Source organism: Cherax quadricarinatus, chromosome 75 (assembly GCF_038502225.1).
Source record: "Cherax quadricarinatus isolate ZL_2023a chromosome 75, ASM3850222v1, whole genome shotgun sequence".
Taxonomy (NCBI): Eukaryota; Metazoa; Arthropoda; class Malacostraca; order Decapoda; family Parastacidae; genus Cherax; species Cherax quadricarinatus.
The window spans coordinates 464,717-485,744 of record NC_091366.1 but is presented as its reverse complement, the minus strand read 5'-3'; the positions used below and the strand labels follow the sequence as shown (position 1 = coordinate 485,744).

Genomic DNA, 21,028 nt, shown 5'->3' with positions numbered 1-21,028 from the left:
ATCCCACCAAGGCAGGGTGACCTAAAAAGAAAAGGAAAGTTTTTCTTTTTAAATTTAGTAATTTTCTCCCAGCATTTTAGTACCTCTTATAACATGTAAGGCTTATGGGGGAAGAGTTCTGTTCCAATTCCCCATGGACAATTATTAAAATATAGTTCTTAAAAGTTCACTTAATCACTTTCTTGATTTTGTTTTGTTTTTCTTTTCAGGGTATAGAAACTTACTGCAGAGTAGAGAATGGTTACACATCTATAGGCAACGTCAGAAGCACTGTGGATACTAAACCCAAAGACAAGATGGAGTCATTTTTTCTTGGGGAAACGCTTAAATATCTTTATCTGTTATTTATGGAAGACCAGAGTACATTCAGTATTGACAAATGGGTATTCAATAGTGAGGCTCATCCACTGCCAATATATTCTCACTAGTCTCACAAAAGTCATATTGTAATACTGAATACCATAAGTAATTATGATGCTGAAGATTATGGTATATTAATGGTTCTTTTTCACTGGAGTTGTTCATGTGAATCTTCTGAAAACAGTCTGTGCTTCTTTGCTAAACTTTGCTTAAATAGAGATAAACAGGTTGACTGTGATATTGTTACTGTGAAGGTCTTGAGTACACTACTCCGAAGAACTTCACACGAGGGTACGTTACATACCATTAGTTTTAATTCTCTCTACACTTTATATATTTTATTACAGTTGTATTTCAAGATTGTTCTTACGAGCAGTATATTTTTTGTCTTATGCAAGTTGTTGTATATTGTTAATGTGTGTTTTGGTTTTAATATGCATAGTTTTTTAAATAAGTGCTTGATCAGGTTTGTTATTCTGATAAATTTGATACATGGATGGTGTATGGTATTCAGTTTGGGCCTAGTTTGGTTGGTATCTAATAATTTGAACAGTCCAATTCTGTTGCTCATAGCTGAGGCTTGGCACTAAGATAATTCTATATGCAACCCTTTGAATGCTATTAATATTAAATATGGCCCATTGAGCATATACCATACCACTCATTTGTGTGCTGAAACTGAGTGTCCATTGCTAAAGTGTGTGCCAACTGGAGGGAAACATCTTTAGCAGCTGTACAAATTCGTTACTTACCTAGACGAAATATGTCTCCGTCCATCAGTACTTGCTTAAGCACATATGAGTAAGTTGTTGATGGTGGGTACATAAAGTAAAGCACACACCTAGGTTGAGTAGACCAGGATGTTAGTGCTGGTGTGTTAATGAAAGGTGTGAGTGGAGGTGCAGGGAAGATGAGATGATGAGCAACTTTGAATATTACAAGTAAGAGAGACATTTAAATGTGCAAGACAATATAGGGCATTAACATAAACTTTGGTCAAGTATGTGAGTGAATGGAGTGACCAATATAGGGCAACTGCAAAAGATAGTGACATGACAGTTTGTGGCAAAATATAACTAATAAGTATGTACTGCACTATCAGCTTTGAATAACTTTTTGTGTGGGGGAAGTATAAGTTATATCTTAGATTATTACTAGACAGGTTAAGCAGAAATTTTGTCAATAACTTCCTCATTTTTGCACGAGGAAAACAGACATGTAAATACCCCAGTAGCATGGCAGTTTACTCAGGCTTCTCCGATACCCACTATGGGTGGTCAGAACTTTTGCCAAAGCTTTCACTATTTAAGTCTAGTAGTCTAGTTAAGATACTAGAGGTGGAAAACTTTTAACTAAACAAATGATGATCTCCAACTTAAGTTTACATATAAAATACTAAAAAAAAAAAACAAAATTTGTCAGCATGTAGATAACATGGATAAAATGTTTCTTGCTATGTAACAAACACAAAAAGTTGACAAAGTAAAATGAAACCTTAATATTTATTTTGTGTGTAGAAAAAGGCCACAATTATCCTCAAGTATCATAATTACCTAATTTAGTGAAAGTTGTTAATAAATTATATTTTTAACAGTAATTTTGTCATTGTTTTGACATAGAAAAGTTTGTGTTACACAGTGAAGATACAATGACTGCAGCTCCATTCCTCTGCTTCAGAATATTAGTACTGTATACACACACACAGTGCAGTTTAGTCCAGACAAGTTATCCAAGTATTGCTAGTAATCTCTCCTCTGCATAGTGAACCAAAGCCATCTCCATCATAACTCTCATCTTCCAATCTGTGATTTTATTTCTGTCCATTTACAGAATCTTAATATTGTCTTCGAAATATTGTAAGCTTAAGGTATTTGGGAGATTTATATTTAAGGAAAGCCCATGAGTTGTTGATTAGTTTTAACAGTTACTTTAACAGGTTTTATGAAGAGTATAGATAATGAAAAGTAAGAATTACTTTTACGTGGTTTTGTAAGAGATCAACTGCACCTGTTATACATATAGTTGAACCCCCAGATTTGCAGGAGTTCCATTCCTAAAGGTTCTGTGGATACAGAATCTGCACATGATCCAAAAAATAAGTTCAAATAATATATATTGTTTCATATTTAGACCCATTTTTTGTTTCAGAAGCCATATCTTAAAATATTGATGTAACCTGGTTAATAGTGACATTCACTAGAATTAAATGGCCACTAACAAAATAGATTTGTACATAAGAAAGCCAGTGAGTATTTTAAGAAACATCTCAAAGCATTTTTAATTTAGGCTCATTCACCAAATCAGAAAAGAATGGGTTCCATGCAACAACTTCCTGATAACTGAATGTGTTCATGAGCTTCCCATCAATAAAAAAAAAAGGACAATTAAATGCTGTGAATTTTGGGGTTCAGCTATTTATCTTTTGCCTTATTGTCATTTCATATTTCAAGTGTACAATAATTTACCCATAGAATTTTTCTGAAAATAATTTTGACCTGTTTAAAACATTTTTTTTTGTATGGTATTTATTGGTAAAGACAAATGTAAGTAATTAGTTTTATCAGTAGAAAAGAATTTGCAAGCCAGTAATGTTTACTGTTCAGATTACACGGTACAATACAGGTGCTCCTCGACTTACAATGGAGTCATGTTCCAACAAACCTATTGTACGTGAAAAATATTGTAAGTTTAATATGAATATCTTCTTCTTTTAACAAACCAGCCATATCCCACCGAGGCAGGGTGGCCCACCAAGACGGGGTGGCCCACCGAGGCGGGGTGGCCCACCGAGGCGGGGTGGCCCAAAAGGAAAAATGAAAGTTTCTCCTTTTACATTTAGTAATATGTATATATACAGGAGAAGGGGCTACTAGCTTCTTGCTCCTGGCATTTTAGTTGCCTCTTATGACACGCATGGCTTACAGAGGAAGAATTCTGTTCCACTTCCCCATGGAGATAAGTGGAAATAAACAAGAACTAGTAAGAAAATAGAAAACCCAGAAGGGTGTGTATACTATGTATGCTTGTACATGCATGTGTAGTGTGACCTAGTGGTGCCTATGCTAACCCTCCTATGGTGTAGAAATACACCTAGCTGGATGAATCTTATTGAAGCTAGCTGGCCTAGTGGCTACTGCGACTGCCTGGAGTTTTGAGACTCTGACCGTGGGTTCAAACCCCATCCGTGGTATGGTTTGTAAGTAGATGTGGCAAGACGTATCTGAAATCTTGCATTTTTATGAGACGGAAAAAAGACACCAGGAATCCTACCATCATGTAAAACAATTACAGTCTTCCGTTTTACACTCACTTGGCAGGAAGGTAGTACGTCCCTGGGCGGTTGCTGTCTATCAACCTACTACCTAGGGAATGTGAATATATGCTAAATAAATAAGTAAATAAATAACTGCTCTCACTGAATAAGCAAATAAACAATGTTTGAAAAGTAAATATAAATTGAAACGTAAATAAATGAACACAAGTTACGGACTTTCCGACTTCATGCTGGGTAATTATCTCAAAGTAATTGCTTTCGCACCATCGTAAAGTTGAAATATCGTAAGTTGAACCATCGTAAGTCAAGGAGCACCCATAAAACAGACAATTTAGTTATTATTATTTTAATATACTGTGGTACTCCGAGTTTCGAACTGCTCCCAACTCGACCAAATATGTAAGTGTATTATTGTAAGTGGTTTTGTAAGTGTATTTTTGGGGGTCTGAAATGGACTAATCTAATTTACATTTTTCCTTATGGGAACAAATTTGTTCGGTAACGGCACTCGAACAGCCTTCTGGAACGAAGAAAGTTTGAAACTTGGGATAGTACTGTATACTGTAAGACTTAATTTTCTCAATATTGTAGATCCTTAGCCAAATTTATGATTATCAATAATTGTTGATTTTGCCTGTCATGTCTCTGGTAATCATGCATGAATTCTTTAACCACAAGCTGTGTGTAAAATATGCCTTTAGGCCTATTTTCTGTGGCTGGGTTCTGGATCTGTAACTCGTATGATATTTTGCTTTACACAAACCAGCCTCATGAACCAACTACATTTTTTTGCATCCATGACATGACCATTCTTCGTGGATACAGACAGGCTACAGTATAAATGAATTTGCAAAGTATTTAAATTTTTCCAAAGTGTATTGTTCCAGTCACAGTATTGTGCCTTTTTGTTCTTTAAAAGTTGACCTTTTATTTTTTAATTTGTACTTTTTTAATTACTTCACTGTCACACCAAGATAAGGTGACCTATAGAAGGAAACACTTTTGCCATCACTCATCTAATAGTTGTCTTGCCAGAGTATGTACTTTACAGATAATCATCATACTACAACATTCCCATCCATCCTTCAGAGTGCATGTAAAGTATTTCTCACTTCAAGACTCTAGCTAACTGGTTTCCCCAAATTTTTTCATAAATGTTAACTTGCTCACACTCCAGCAGCATGTCAAAGCCCTAAAACAATGCAACTCTACTAAGACACTCACACTTGGCTGCTGGATGCTCAAGTTTTTGTCATTTAAAACCCCTTTACTCCCTCCTTCCAGTGCTTATGAAACTTTTGTAGATCCTTCACTCAGGAAATTTATATGTACCCTGTACTAGGTTTTTGTTAAAATGTTCCTATGAATGTACATTTGGGTTTTGTAAGTTTTAGATTATTTCTCTGTACTGGCTTTCTGCTGTATTATTGAAAATAGTTTTAAACTCTGCTAAGATTACTTCTTCAGGATAGTGTTCATCTTCATTTTTACTCTTCATTGCATTTATTCATCGGTGTCACTTTCATCTATTATTTTTGTTAAAAAAATATTTTGTGGCTGATCTGACATATTCTTTCATGTATTTTTCTTTTTAACTCCTCAGATGTCTCTTCCAAAGCAAGGTGAACCCCCCCACCACCCCCAATTTAACAGTCACTCAATTGCCATCTTTCCAGAAGTGTGCCAACATTGGAATCCAATTACCCCTCTGACTGCAACATCCCCACCCCTCCTTCAGGGTGCAGGCACTTCCTTTTTCACTTCCAGGACTCAAGTCTGGCTAACCAGTTTCCCAGAATCCCTTCATAAATTTTTCCTTGCTCATGCTCCAACAGTACATCATTAAAAATCCCACTTGCCTTCACTCCTATCTAATATCTGTTGGATATCCAAGCTGTTTGCACACAAATCCTTCCCTCCACCTTTTCTAGGATGACTCCTACCCTTCCTTCCCTCCACTACAGATTTATACACCCTCCAAGCCATCCTATTTTATTTCATCCTCTCTGAATGTCCAAACCACCTCAAGAACCCCTCGAAAGCCCCCTCTGTAATATGTTTAGTAGCCCTGTACCTCCTCCTAATTTCTAAACTATAAATTCTCTGCATAAGGTTCACACCAAACTGTCCTCAGACATGACATCTCTGCCTCTGACCTCCTCCTTGCTGCAATGTTTAAAACCCATCCACAGATACCTCGGTGCACCATCCACCTTTTTTCCCTCATCAAATCTATGGTTCACCTATTAACTGCTTTTGCATAGAAGAAATAAAGTACTTCCTAATGTCCCTATGACTTGTTAATGTATGTTTAATCTCCAACGAACCATGTCCCCTTATTTTAGCTGTGTATGTGTATTTCATAAAAAAAATTTTAAGTTTGAAGAAGTGGGCTTTGAAGCTAACATAAAGCTTCACCAAATGACCAAAAGCTGTGAATGGATCATCATGTGACTCAGGGGACCTGCATCAGGAGAGGTTTTCATGCTACACCTGACAAGTAAAATACCACCACCACCAAAGTCAAGAGCACAGTACTAACTGCATATCCACTGACTTATTTCCATCAGTGTCTATGCTTATTAATGTTAGAATTATTTTTATTTTTCCTCCTTGTATTTTATCTTAAATTTGGCATACTAATATTTTTGATAAATGCACAATTTTTTTTTTTTTCACATTTCTTGTTCTTAAATTTTTAACTATCTCATTTGTACATTTTCTAGAAGTGCCATTATTTATTTGTATATATTGTGGCAAGCTAGCTGGCCTGTCACAGCTGTTGTGTGACAACCACAGCAGCTCTTTCAGTCTTGAATAAGTACAGGTGCTCCTTGACTTACGATGGGTTACGTTCCAATGAACCCACTGTAAGTCAAAAATATCCTAAGTCAAATGTGATATTCTTCTTTCAACGCACTGGCCATATACCACCGAGGTGGGGTGCCCCCCCCCCCCAAAAAAAAAAAAACAAAGTTACCCCTATTAAATTTAGTAATATATACAGAAGGGGTTGCTAGCCCCTTGCTCCTGGCAATGTAGTCACCTCTTACGACACACATGGCTTACGGAGGAAGAATTCTGTTCTTCCCCATGGAAATAAGCAGAAATAAACAAGAACAAGAACTAGTAAGAAAATATAAGAAACCCCAGAGGGGTGTGCATGTATATGCTTCAAATGTGATAATGCTAAATAAATAATTGTCACTAAATAACTAACTAAATAACTACTGTAACTAAATACCATTATTGAAAGGTAAATAAATGTATACAAGCTATGTACTTACTTGCCTTTATGTTGAGTAATCTCAAGTTTTATCTCCAAAGTAATTGCTTTTCCATCATATTCAAAATATCACAAGTCGAGGAGCACCTGTACTTCTTTATTCAGTGTTATCAGCGACCTTGTGAAGCACTGGAAGTACCAGACTTACAAACTTAACACTTACAAATAGGACTTTCAGGTACCATTTCAGTTTTACAAATACCTGTCAGCATTTACAAATGTGTCAAACATATTCCTCTTCATATACTTTTGGTTTAAATGGGAAAATAGTTATTTTTTGTTAAACATTCATTGTTGGTGGGAACGCCTGGAACACGACTCGTAAGGTGGGCACAACTCTATATAATAGCCACTCTAATTTAGTGTACCTTTTATAAAGAATATATAATATTGGATGAAGAAGTTGTTACATGCCACTGTTAGCGAGCAAAACTGCTGCCAGTTACTAATTATATCAGAAGATAATGCAGTTTTCCTGTAAGTGGTACATAATACGATGCTGTATTTTATAAAAGTGATATACACAGTGGAATGATTGTATACAGTCATTTCATCATAGGAAATCTTTAGTTTATACAACTGTTAAATACTTATTACATAGGAATACCAATTAAAACATTTCTTTAAAGAACCATATATTTTCAAATCACAGGTCTTCTCCCACTGAGGCAGAGGGTGACCTTAAAAAAAAAAAAATTATACAGAAGGGGTTACTAGTTGTTTCATCATAGTATTCATATATTATGACCCTAGTGGGTTTAGTGCTTGGTTAGGATTGTAATAATTGATATACGTATGTGTGAACATGTTAGATAGGAGTGAATGGAGACAAATGGTTTTTGGGACCTGACGAACTGTTGGAGTGTGAGTAGGATAATATTTTGTGAAGGAATTCAGGGAAACCAGTTAACCGGACTTGAATCCTGAAAGTGGGAAGTACAATGCCTGCACTTTAAAGGAGGGGTTTGGGATATTGGCTATTTGGAGTGACATCTGAACTGTCATGTCTGAGCACCTCTGCAAAGATAGTGTGTGAATGATGGTGAAAGTGCGTCTTTTTTGGATCACCTTGCTTCGGTGGGAGACGGCTAGCATGTTGAAAAAAAAATATGTATTATCAAATGGAAAATCTTAATAGTGTAGGGGGTAATAAATTTTACAATACGTTCAGATAACTCAGAATTAAGAACATCAAGTTAACAGGAATAAAAAGCAATACATTAGATTGTCAGTTTTCCGGCACCCTCAGGGAATGGAATGCCTGATTTCAACCTCCTTGGATTTTTTTTTTTTTTTTTAGCACATTGCTAATTAACTGTTAAGGTGCCTGATTAAGCAAGACCTCTGGATAATGTTAAACTCCAAATAACTGATGGAAAAATTCTTAGTAGTACCAGAGCTAACTCTACTTAAGTTAGCTAGCAGATCTTTCTGGCTGCTCACTTTTAACTACTGAGAGTTCTGGAAAGTATCAGGGAAAATATAAGTATATTTGAGGTTAAAATTTAAAATTAAGGCTTTAACTTTTAGCTAGACTGAAACTGGTTTTCCCTCTCCTAGTGTTTTTCAAGAAAACAGGCTCATGTAGGCTAATAATTAAAAATGTGTTGTGATTATTTGATGTGTGTGTATACAGACTTTGACACACACACACATATGTGGCTACATTTAGCATTTGAATTTTCTTTAAACATTGTGTGTGACTTCATTGTGGAGTGGTATTTAACCTTAGTGTTGTGTAGCCAGAAAGACCTTAGTGTTGTGTAGCCAGAAAGACCTTAGTGTTGTGTAGCCAGAAAGACCTTAGTGTTGTGTAGCCAGAAAGACCTTAGTGTTGTGTAGCCAGAAAGACCTTAGTGTTGTGTAGCCAGAAAGACCTTAGTGTTGTGTAGCCAGAAAGACCTTAGTGTTGTGTAGCCAGAAAGACCTTAGTGTTGTGTAGCCAGAAAGACCTTAGTGTTGTGTAGCCAGAAAGACCTTAGTGTTGTGTAGCCAGAAAGACCCTAGTGTTGTACAGTCTGGTAGAAATTCGTAGTATTGTGATTGTGTGTGCGCTTGAATATAAAGAAATAAGTTTAGGAAATCTTTAGTTTATACAACTGTTAATAGTTATCACATAGGAATACCAATTAAAACATTTCTTTAAAGAACCATATATTTACCATAGTTTTGCATTAGTATTCAAAATGATTGATAGGAATGTTATATTTCATTATGCATTCAATTTTCATATTTAAAAGTTTCATTATATTTCTAAAATATATTTTAGCAATATAAATTATTGTAGATTCTATTACTCTGTTTCACTTATTGTACATAACAGTTATTAAACATTGAAGATTTCATTGTTAAAATATAGAAATGATTATTGAGATTGAATTATACGACACTATGACTTTTTTCTTGGTACTGTATATTGTATCAATATACAATTTGTTTAAATGCCTTATTTTATTATATAATACATCCTTGGATTGTATCATTATTATGAAACACACCAGCCGTCTCCCACCTAGGCTGGGTGATTCAACAGAAGAGAAAACACTCAGTCACTCACTATCTTACCAGAAGAGTTCAACATACCCACCCGTCTTTTAGAGTGCAGCCACTATACTACCCACCTCCACCACTTATGCCCACCTAACCAGTTTCTCTGAATCCCTTCATAAATATGATGTTATTACATCACTCACATGATGAACTGTTGACTGCTGTGATTAATTTTTTTTTTTTTTTTTTTTTAAATATCAGAGGAGGGCCTCACAGTACCTGTAGCCCAGGAGCCTCACAGTACCTGTAGCCCAGGGGCCTCACAGTACCTGTAGCCCAGGAGCCTCACAGTACCTGTAGTCCAGGGGCCTCACAGTACCTGTAGTCCAGGGGCCTCACAGTACCTGTAGCCCAGGGGCCTCACAGTACCTGTAGCCCAGGGGCCTCACACTACCTGTAGTCCAGGGGCCTCACAGTACCTGTAGTCCAGGAGCCTCACAGTACCTGTAGTCCAGGGGCCTCACAGTACCTGTAGTCCAGGAGCCTCACAGTACCTGTAGCCCAGGGGCCTCACAGTACCTGTAGCCCAGGAGCCTCACAGTACCTGTAGCCCAGGGGCCTCACAGTACCTGTAGCCCAGGAGCCTCTCAGTACCTGTAGCCCAGGGGCCTCACAGTACCTGTAGTCCAGGGGCCTCACAGTACCTGAATCCCAGGGGCCTCACAGTACCTGTAGCCCAGGGGCCTCACAGTACCTGTAGTCCAGGGGCCTCACAGTACCTGTAGCCCAGGGGCCTCACAGTATCTGTAGCCCAGGGGCCTCACAGTACCTGTAGTCCAGGGGCCTCACAGTACCTGTAGTCCAGGGGCCTCACAGTACCTGTAGTCCAGGGGCCTCACAGTACCTGTAGTCCAGGGGCCTCACAGTACCTGTAGTCCAGGGGCCTCACAGTACCTGTAGCCCAGGGGCCTCACAGTACCTGTAGCCCAGGGGCCTCACACTACCTGTAGTCCAGGGGCCTCACAGTACCTGTAGTCCAGGAGCCTCACAGTACCTGTAGTCCAGGGGCCTCACAGTACCTGTAGTCCAGGAGCCTCACAGTACCTGTAGCCCAGGGGCCTCACAGTACCTGTAGCCCAGGAGCCTCACAGTACCTGTAGCCCAGGGGCCTCACAGTACCTGTAGCCCAGGAGCCTCTCAGTACCTGTAGCCCAGGGGCCTCACAGTACCTGTAGTCCAGGGGCCTCACAGTACCTGAATCCCAGGGGCCTCACAGTACCTGTAGCCCAGGGGCCTCACAGTACCTGTAGTCCAGGGGCCTCACAGTACCTGTAGCCCAGGGGCCTCACAGTATCTGTAGCCCAGGGGCCTCACAGTACCTGTAGTCCAGGGGCCTCACAGTACCTGTAGTCCAGGGGCCTCACAGTACCTGAATCCCAGGGGCCTCACAGTACCTGTAGTCCAGGGGCCTCACAGTACCTGTAGTCCAGGGGCCTCACAGTACCTGTAGTCCAGGGGCCTCACAGTATCTGTAGCCCATGGGCCTCACAGTACCTGAAGCCCAGGGGCCTCACAGTACCTGTAGTCCAGGGGCCTCACAGTACCTGTAGCCCAGGGGCCTCACAGTACCTGTAGTCCAGGGGCCTCACAGTACCTGTAGCCCATGGGCCTCACAGTACCTGAAGCCCAGGGGCCTCACAGTACCTGTAGCTCGGGGACCTCACAGTACCTGTAGCCCAGGGGCTTCACAGTACCTGTAGCCCAGGGGTTTACAAAACCTTAATCTGGCTGCAGTGCTCCTCTGTACTATGTTCCTAGGTGGGTACACCTACTATCCAACTTACGACTTGCTCGACATATGCCATAACCAAACTCAGTCATAAGTCAGATAGTACCTGTATTGTGTGGCAGCCATCTCCAAGAATTTGGATATACTGAAACTGCCAGATTTCTAAGGGATGGTGTTAGTGGCAGCAATTAACCCACACATTACTGTCTGGGTATCCGACTTTGACTACACTTTCCCTTAGCGCTGCTCACCGCCCTGACTAACTCTGCCTCCAGCGTCCTTTTCACCCTCGCTGGTCTCTGACCCTGCATATTATGTTTCTAACACATCCTACCCTGCGGTACTGTATGACCCTTGTGGGTTTAGCACTTAGTTTTGATTGAAATAATATCTGAGTAAAAAACCTTCATTTCAATTTCATAATGTGTTCAACATTATATGTGCACAGGTCACAGAGTCTTACTTTCATCATGGCTGCAGGTGCACTGTGCAGTACACAAGATACTGTGTGAAGCCACCTGAATTGCTGATGCTAATTCAAAACTCTTATGAATAGAATTTAAGGGTAAATATACAGTAGTACTACTACAGTATTGCTACAGTACTACTATTGTTGCTACAGCACTACTACAGTTGCCACAGCACTACTATTGGTGCACCAAACAGCAATTACTACAGCACTGCCACAGCACCACCACAGCACTGCCACAGCACCACCACAGCACTGCCACAGCACCGCCACAGCACCACCACAGCACCACCACAAGCACTGCTGCGCACTACTCACAGTACCACAGCACTACCACACACAGCACTGCCACAGCACCACAGGCACCACCACAGCACACCACAGCACTACCACAGCAATTGCCACAGCAATTACCACAGTACCACTACAGCACCACCACAGTACCGTTGAATGTAGCACCACAGGCACCACTCACAGCACTGCCACAGCACCACCACAGCACTACCACAGCACTGCCACAGCACGCCACAGCACCAAAGCACTACCAGCACCGCTACAGCACCGCCACAGCACCGCCGCCAGCACCACCACAGTACCACTACAGCACTGCCACAGCAATTACTCACAGTACCACAGCAATTACCTTACAGCACCACTACAGCACCACCACAGCACCACAGTACCACCACAGCACTGCCACAGCAATTACAGCACCATTAGCACTACTCTCACAGCACTGTCATTAGCACTACCGGCCAAGCACTGCCACAGTGACTGCCACAGCACTGCCACAGCACCGCCACAGCACCGCACAGCACTGCCACAGCACCACCACAGCACCACACAGCACTGCCACAGCACCACCACAGCACCACAGCACTGCCACAGCACCACCACAGCACCACAGCACCGCTACAGCATCACCACAGCACCAAGCATAGTACCAACACAGTACCGCCACAGCACTCACCACAGCACTCTGCCACAGCACCACAGCACCGCTACAGTACTACCACAGCACTGCCACAGCACTGGCCAGCACTGCCACAGCACCACAGCACTACACCACTACCACAGCACCACCACAGCACTGCCACAGCACTGCCACAGGCACTGGCTGCAGCACTACTCACAGCACTGCTACAGCACACTGACAGCACCACTACAGCACTGCCACAGCCCACTACAGTAATTACTCACAGCACTGCCAGCACTACCAGTACTGCCACAGCACTACCACAGCACCGCACAGCACTACCACAGCACCACTACAAGAATCAAGCCACAGCACTACCACAGTACTACTACAGTACCACACAGCACTGCCACAGCACTGCCACAGCACTGCCACAGCACTACCACAGCACTGCCACAGCAATTGCTGGTAGCAATTACGACAGCACTGCTGCGCACTAACAAGGAGTACCCTCACTACAGTACTGCACAGCACACAGCACCAATACAGCACTGCCACAGCACCCACAGCACTACCACAGCACTGCCACAGCACTGCCACAGCACTGAAGCAGCAATTAACACAGTACTCACCACAGCACTGCCACAGCACTGCTACAGCACTCACTACAGCACTCACTACACTGGCCACAGCACCACCACAGCACTCACAGCACTACAGCACTCACTACAGCACTGCCACAGTACTCACTACAGCACTACCACAGCACTGCCACAGTACCACAGCACTACCACAGCACCGCTACACCACCACAGCAATTACCACAGCACCACCACAGCAATTGCCACAGCACTGCCACAGCACCACTCACAGTACTCACAGCACTACCACAGCACTACTACAGCAATTGCCACAGCAATTACCACAGCACCACCACAGCACTGCCACAGTACCGCCACAGCACTGCCAGCACACACAGCACTGCCAACAGCAATTACTACAGCACTCACCACAGTACCACACTACAGCACTGCCACAGCACTACCACAGTACCGCTACAGCACCGCCACAACCAATACAGCACTACTACAGCACTACAGTACCACCACAGCAATCGCTACAGCACTGCCACAGCACTACTACGGCAATTCTACAGCACTACTCACAGCACCACCACAGCACCGCCACAGCAATTACCGCCACAGCACCACCACAGCACCACCACAGCACCGCCACAGCACTGTGCACACATGGCACTGCCACAGCACCACCACAGCACTACCACAGCACCGCTGTGCACTGCGCCACAGCACCACCACAGCACCACCACACAGCACCGCCACAGCACTGCCACAGCACCACTCTCACAGCACCACAGCACCACCACAGCACCACCACAGTACTGCCACAGCACCACTACAGCACCACAGCACCACTACAGCACCACCACAGCACTGCTGGGTTGTGCACTACCACAGCACTACCACAGCACCACCACAGCACTACAGCACCACTCACAGTACCGCCACAGCACCACTGCAATTACCACGGTACCACCACAATCGCCACAGCACCACCACAGCACTGCCACAGCATCACACAGCACCACAGCAATTGCCACAGCACTACCACAGCACTGCCACAGCACCACAGCACCGCTGCCAGCACCATCACAGCACTCACTCACAGCACTGCCACAGCACTACCACAGCACCGCCACAGCACCACAGCACCACTACAGTACCACCACAGCACCACAGCACTGCCACAGCATCTACCACAGCAATTGCCACAGCACTACTCACAGCACTGGGTTAGTACTACCACAGCACTGCTACAGTACCACTACAATTACCAGCACTGCCACAGTAATTACCACAGCACTACCACAGTACCGCTACAGCACCACAGCATCACAGCACTGCCAGTACCACCACAGTACTACCACAGCACTGCTGCCAGCACTACCACAGCACTGCCACAGCAATTACCACAGCACCACGCGCACCGCCACAGCACTACAGTGCACCACTCACAGACTGCCAGCATTCACCACAGCACCGCCACAGCACTGCCACAGCACTGCCACAGCACCACCACAGCAATTGCCACAGCAATTACAGCAATTACTGACAGCACTGCTACAGCACCATCATGCACTAATTACAGCACCGTCAGCGCACTACAGCACTACCACAGTACCGGCCACAGCACCACCACAGCACACTACAGCAATTACTACAATAAGCACAGCACTGCCGGCCACAGCAATTGCCACATAGTACTACCACAGTAATCAAGCAGAATGCGCACTGCCACAGCACTACCACAGCAATTTCCACAGCACCGCTGCCACAGCACCACTACACCACTACAGCACCGCTACACCACCACAGCACCACTACAGCACTGCCACAGCACTACCACAGCACCACCACAAGCACTTCTGCCACAGCACTGCCACAGCACTACCACAGCACTGCTGCTACACTACCAGCACCACCACAGCACTGCCACAGCACACACAGCACCACTCACACAGCACTGCCAGTACCACCACAGTACCGCCAGCACTGCCACAGCACCGCCACAGCACCACATAGTACTGCCACAGCACTACAGCACTGCAGTACCACCACAGCACTACCAGCACTGCCACAGCAATTACAGCAATTACCACAGCAATTGCCATTGTTAACCACCAATATACCACCACAGCACAATTTCACAGCACTGCCAATTACCACAGCACCACAGCACCACTCACAGCACCACTACAGCACTGCCACAGCACTGTCACAGCACTACCACAGCACCACAACAGCACCACTCACAGCATCACAGCAGCACCGCTACAGCACTACCACACAGCACTACCACAGCACTACCAGCACTACCACAGCACCACTCACAGCACCACTCACAGCACTACCACAGTACTGCTTACAGCACTACAGCACACTACAGCACTGCCACAGCACCACAAGCAATTACCAGTATCACAGCACTGCCACAGCACTGCTACAGCACCACCACAGCACCACTACAGCACTACTCACGGCACCGCCACAGCAATTACCACAGTACCACCAAGGCACTGCCACAGCACTACCACACAGCACACAGCACTACCACAGCACTGCTACAGCACTACTCACAGCACTACCACACAGCACCGCCTCCAGCACTGCCACAGCACCAGCAGCACATCATTAGCACTACCACAGCACTGCCACAGTAATTGCCACAGCACTACTGCCAGCACTACCACAGCACTACCACAGCACCACCACAGCACTACCACAGCACCACTCACAGCACTACTACAGTACCACAGCACCACCACAGCACTGCCACAGCACTACCACAGCACTGCCACAGCACTGCCACAGCACTACCACAGCACCACTCTCACAGCACCACCACAGCACCGCTACAGCACTACCACAGCACCACAGCACCACCATGCACCACAGCACCACCACAGCACTGCTTACAGCACTCACCACAGCACTGCCACAGCACTGGCCACAGCACCACTCACAGCACCACAGCACCGCTACAGCACCACCACAGCACTGCCACAGCACTACCACAGCACTGCCACAGCACCACCACAGCACCACCACAGCACCGCTTACAGCACCACTACAGCACTACCACAGCACTGCCACAGCACCACAAAAGCACCACCACAGCACCAAGCACAGCACTACCACAGCACTACCACAGCACTGCCACAGCACTGCCACAGCACCACAGTACCACTACAGTACTGCCACAGTACCACTACAGCACTACCACAGCACCGCCACAGCACTGCCAGCACTACTCACAGCACTGCTACAGCACCACAGCAATTGGCCACAGCATCACCACAGCACTGCCAGTACTCACCATGTTGACCACCACAGCACTGCCACAGTACCACCACAGCACTACCACAGCACTGCCACAGCACTACCACGGTACTGGCCACAGCACTGCCACAGCACTGCTACAGCACCACACAGCACTGCCAGCTGAGCACCGCCACAGCACTACAGCACCACTACAGCACTGCCACAGCACCACCACAGTACCACTACAGCACTGCCACAGCACCGCCACAGCACCACACAGCACCACTACAGCACCGCTGCCAGCACTGCCACAGCACCGCCACAGCACTACTCACAGTACCACTACAGCACTGCCACAGCACCGCTGGCTGGAAAATTCACTCACAGCACCACCACAGCACCACCAAGGCACCACTACAGCACCACCACAGCACCACTCACAGCACTGCTGTACAGCACTGCTGGCAGTACCACAGCACTACTCACAGTACCGCCACAGCACCACCACAGCACTCAACACAGCACCACCACAGCACCACACAGCACCAGCCACAGCACTCACTCACAGTACTCACAGCACCACAGCACTGCCACAGCACCACTACAGCACTGCCACAGTACTCCACAGCACTTACAGCACTACTCACAGCACTACCACAGCACTGCCACAGCACTACCACAGCACCATTACAGCATCACACAGCACTGCCAGCACCACCACAGCAATTACCACAGCACCACCACAGCACCGCTACAGCACTACAGCACTACCACACAGCACCACTACAGCACCACTGCTGAGCACCACTCACAGCACTGCCACAGCACTACAGCACTCACTCACAGCACCTACAGCACCACTCACAGCACTACCACAGCACCGCAGCACTGCCACAGCACTCACCACAGCACCACCACAGCACCACAGCAATTGCCACAGCACTACTACAGGCACCACCACAGCACTGCTTCAGCAGCACTACAGCACTGGTTACAGCACTACTCACAGCACTACCACAGCACTGCCACAGCACTGCCACAGCACTGCCACAGCACTGGCAGCACACAGTACCACAGTACCACTAAAGTACTACCACAGCACCGCTTACAGCACTACCACAAGTAATTCAATACAGTACCGTTTACAGCACTACAGCACCACCACAGTGAGCTACCACAGCACCGTCACAGCACCACTACAGCAATTACCACAGCACTGCTTACAGCACTACTACAGCACTGCTACAGCACACCGCACAGCACCACTCATACCACTACAGGCACTGCCACAGCACTGCCACAGCACTACCACAGTACCACCACAGCACTGCCACAGCACCAAGCCACAGCACTGCCACAGCACTACCACAGCACCACCACAGCACCACAGCACACCACTACAGCACTACCACAGCACTGCCACAGCAATTGCTACAGCACTACCACAGCACCGCCACAGCACCGCCAATAATTACCACAGCACTACAGAAGCACTCACCACAGCACCACCACACAGCACCGCTGGCACCACCACAGCACCACTCACAGCACCGCCACAGCAATTGGCAGCACTACTCACAGCACCACCACAGCACCACAGCACTACCACAGTACCACCACAGCACCGCCACAGCACCACAGCACCAACAGCACTACCACAGCACTCACTCACAGCACCACCACAGCACCAGCACCACCACAGCACTGCCACAGCACTGCCAGCACTACAGCACTACTCACACTGCCACAGCACTAATACAGCACTACCACAGTACTGCCAGCACCGCTACAGCACTACCACAGTACCTGCCGCAGTACCACTACAGCACCAATACAGTACCGCTACAGCACCGCCCACAGTACCACTGGCAGTGACTACCACAGCACCGCCACAGCACCAATACAGCACCACCACAGCACTGCCACAGCACCACCACAGCACCACCGCTGGTGCACCATCACAGCACTGCCACAGCACTGCCACAGCACCGCTAGCACCACCACAGCACTGCCACAGCACTGCTCTGCACTACCAGCACTACCACAGTGCACTGCTGCCAGCACTACCACCTGCACTACCACAGTGCTAGTACAGCACACAGCACTGCTACAGTACTACCACAGCACTGCTACAGCACTACCACAGCACTGCCACAGCACTACCACAGTGCCACTCACAGCACCACTACAGCACTGCCACAGCACCACTACAGCACACCACAGCACCACTCACAGCACTGCCACAGCACCACCACAGCACCACCACAGCACCGCCACAGCACTACCACAGCACACTACAGCACCACCACAGTACCGCTGGCAGCAATTACCACAGCACTGCCACAGCACTACCACAGCACTGCCACAGCACCACCAGTGCCACTCACAGTACCACTGGGCTGTGCACTGCCACAGTACCACCACAGCACTGCCACAGCACTGCCACAGCACCACCACAGCACTGCTGCAGCACTCACCACAGCACTGCCACAGCACCCACACAGCACCTACACAGCACCACCACAGCACCACAGCACCACTCACAGCACCGCTGAAGCAGCACCACCACAGCACCACCACAGCACCACCACAGCACCACTACAGCACCAAGGCTTCACAGCACCACCACAGCACCACAGCACCACTACAGCACCACCACAGCACTACCACAGCACCACCACAGCACCACCACAGCACCGCCACAGCACCACCACAGCAATCGCCACAGCACTACCAGACAGCACCACCACAGCACCACCACAGCACCAAGCACAGCACTACCACAGCACCACCACAGCACCACCACAACACCGCCACAGCACCACCACAGCACCGCTACAGCACTGCTACAATAGCACTACCACACAGCACCACAGCACCACCACAGCAATTACCACAGTAATTACCACATACCCCCCACAGCACCACCACAGCACTACTCAGCAATTGCCACAGCACTACCACAGCACCGGCTGGGCGCACCACAGTACTACTACAGCACTACCAAAGCACCACAGCACTACTCCACAGCACCCCACAGCACCGCCACAGTAATACTCACAGCAATTACCACAGCACCACTACAGCACCACAGCACCGCCACAGGACCACTCACAGTACCACTACAGCACTACCACAGCACGACCACAGCACCACCACAGCACCGCCACAGCACCGCTACACCACCACAGCACCACCACAGCACCACCACAGCACTGCCACAGTACTCACTACACAGCACTACCAGCACTGCTACAATTACTACAGCACCACTACAGTACCACCACAGCAATCGCTACAGCACCACCACAGCACTACCACAGCACCGCCACAGCACACTACAGCACCACCTGTGCACCACATCACTCACAGTGCCACTTCACAGCACTGCCACAGCACCACAGCACCACCACAGTACTGAATACACAGCACCACCACAGCACCGCCACAGCACTACATCAGCACCATTTCACAGCACCACCACAGCACCACTCACAGCACTCACCACAGTACCGCACAGTACCACCACACAGCACTACTCACAGCACCACCACAGCACTGCCACAGCACTACTAACAGCACCACTGGGCTGCCAGTACCACACAGCACCACCACAGCACCACTACAGCACCACCACAGCAATTACTCGCAGCACTGCTACAGCACTACTCACAGTACCACCACAGTACACTACAGTACCACTACAGCACTGTTACAGCACTGCCACAGCACTACCACAGCACCGCCACAGCACCGCCACAGCACCGCCACAGCACCAATAATAGCAGAGCCACCACAGCACCGGCCACAGCACCGCCACAGCACCGCTACAGCACTACCACAGCACTGCTGTGCACCGCCACAGCACTACCACAGTACCACCACAGCACTGCCAGCACCGCCACAGCACTGCCACAGCACCACCACAGGCACCACCGCAGCACCACCACAGCACTGCTGGCAGCACCACCACAGCACTGCTACAGCACCACACAGCACTACCACAGTACCGCTGGGCCAGTACCACTCACAGCACTACCACAGCACCGCCACAGCACGCAGCACTACTCGGCACTACCACAGCAATACCAAGGCAACGGCCACAGCACTACCACACAGCAACTACCACAGCAATACCACAACACTGCCAGCACTGCCACAGTACTGCCACTGCACTGCCACAGCAATTACCACAGCACTGTCACTACAGCACTGTGCCACGGCACCACTACAGCACTACTGCCAGCACCACTACAGCACCACTACACCACCACAGTACCACCACACCACCACCACCACAGTACCACTACAGCATCACCACAGCACCAGCACAGCATCACTGGCCAGCACTGCCACAGCACTACCACAGCACTGCCACAGCACCAGCACCACCACAGCACGGCCACTCACTCAGCACCACCACAGCACTGGGCTACAGTACTTACCACAGTACTACCACAGCACTACTACAGCATCACCACAGCACTACCACAGCACCACTACAGTACTGCTACACCAGCACCACACAGTACTTCATTAATACCACCACAGCACCACAGCACTACCACAGCACTACCACAGTACCACTGGCAAAAGCACCAC

The 21,028-nt window shown here is 47.0% G+C and overlaps 1 protein-coding gene across 2 annotated transcripts in view; it reads left to right on the top strand.

The window, feature by feature from the left end:
• Positions 1 to 6,987, top strand: part of alpha-Man-Ib (alpha-Mannosidase class I b) — a 73,168-nt gene extending 66,181 nt beyond the window's left edge. For both annotated transcript variants that reach the window (XM_070100863.1, XM_070100864.1), the window contains exon 11: positions 210 to 6,987. In XM_070100863.1, the coding sequence (XP_069956964.1) occupies positions 210 to 428 (219 nt within the window). In that variant the 3' untranslated portion in view covers positions 429 to 6,987. The remainder of the gene's footprint in view (positions 1 to 209) is intronic.
• Positions 6,988 to 21,028: the final 14,041 nt, after the last annotated feature.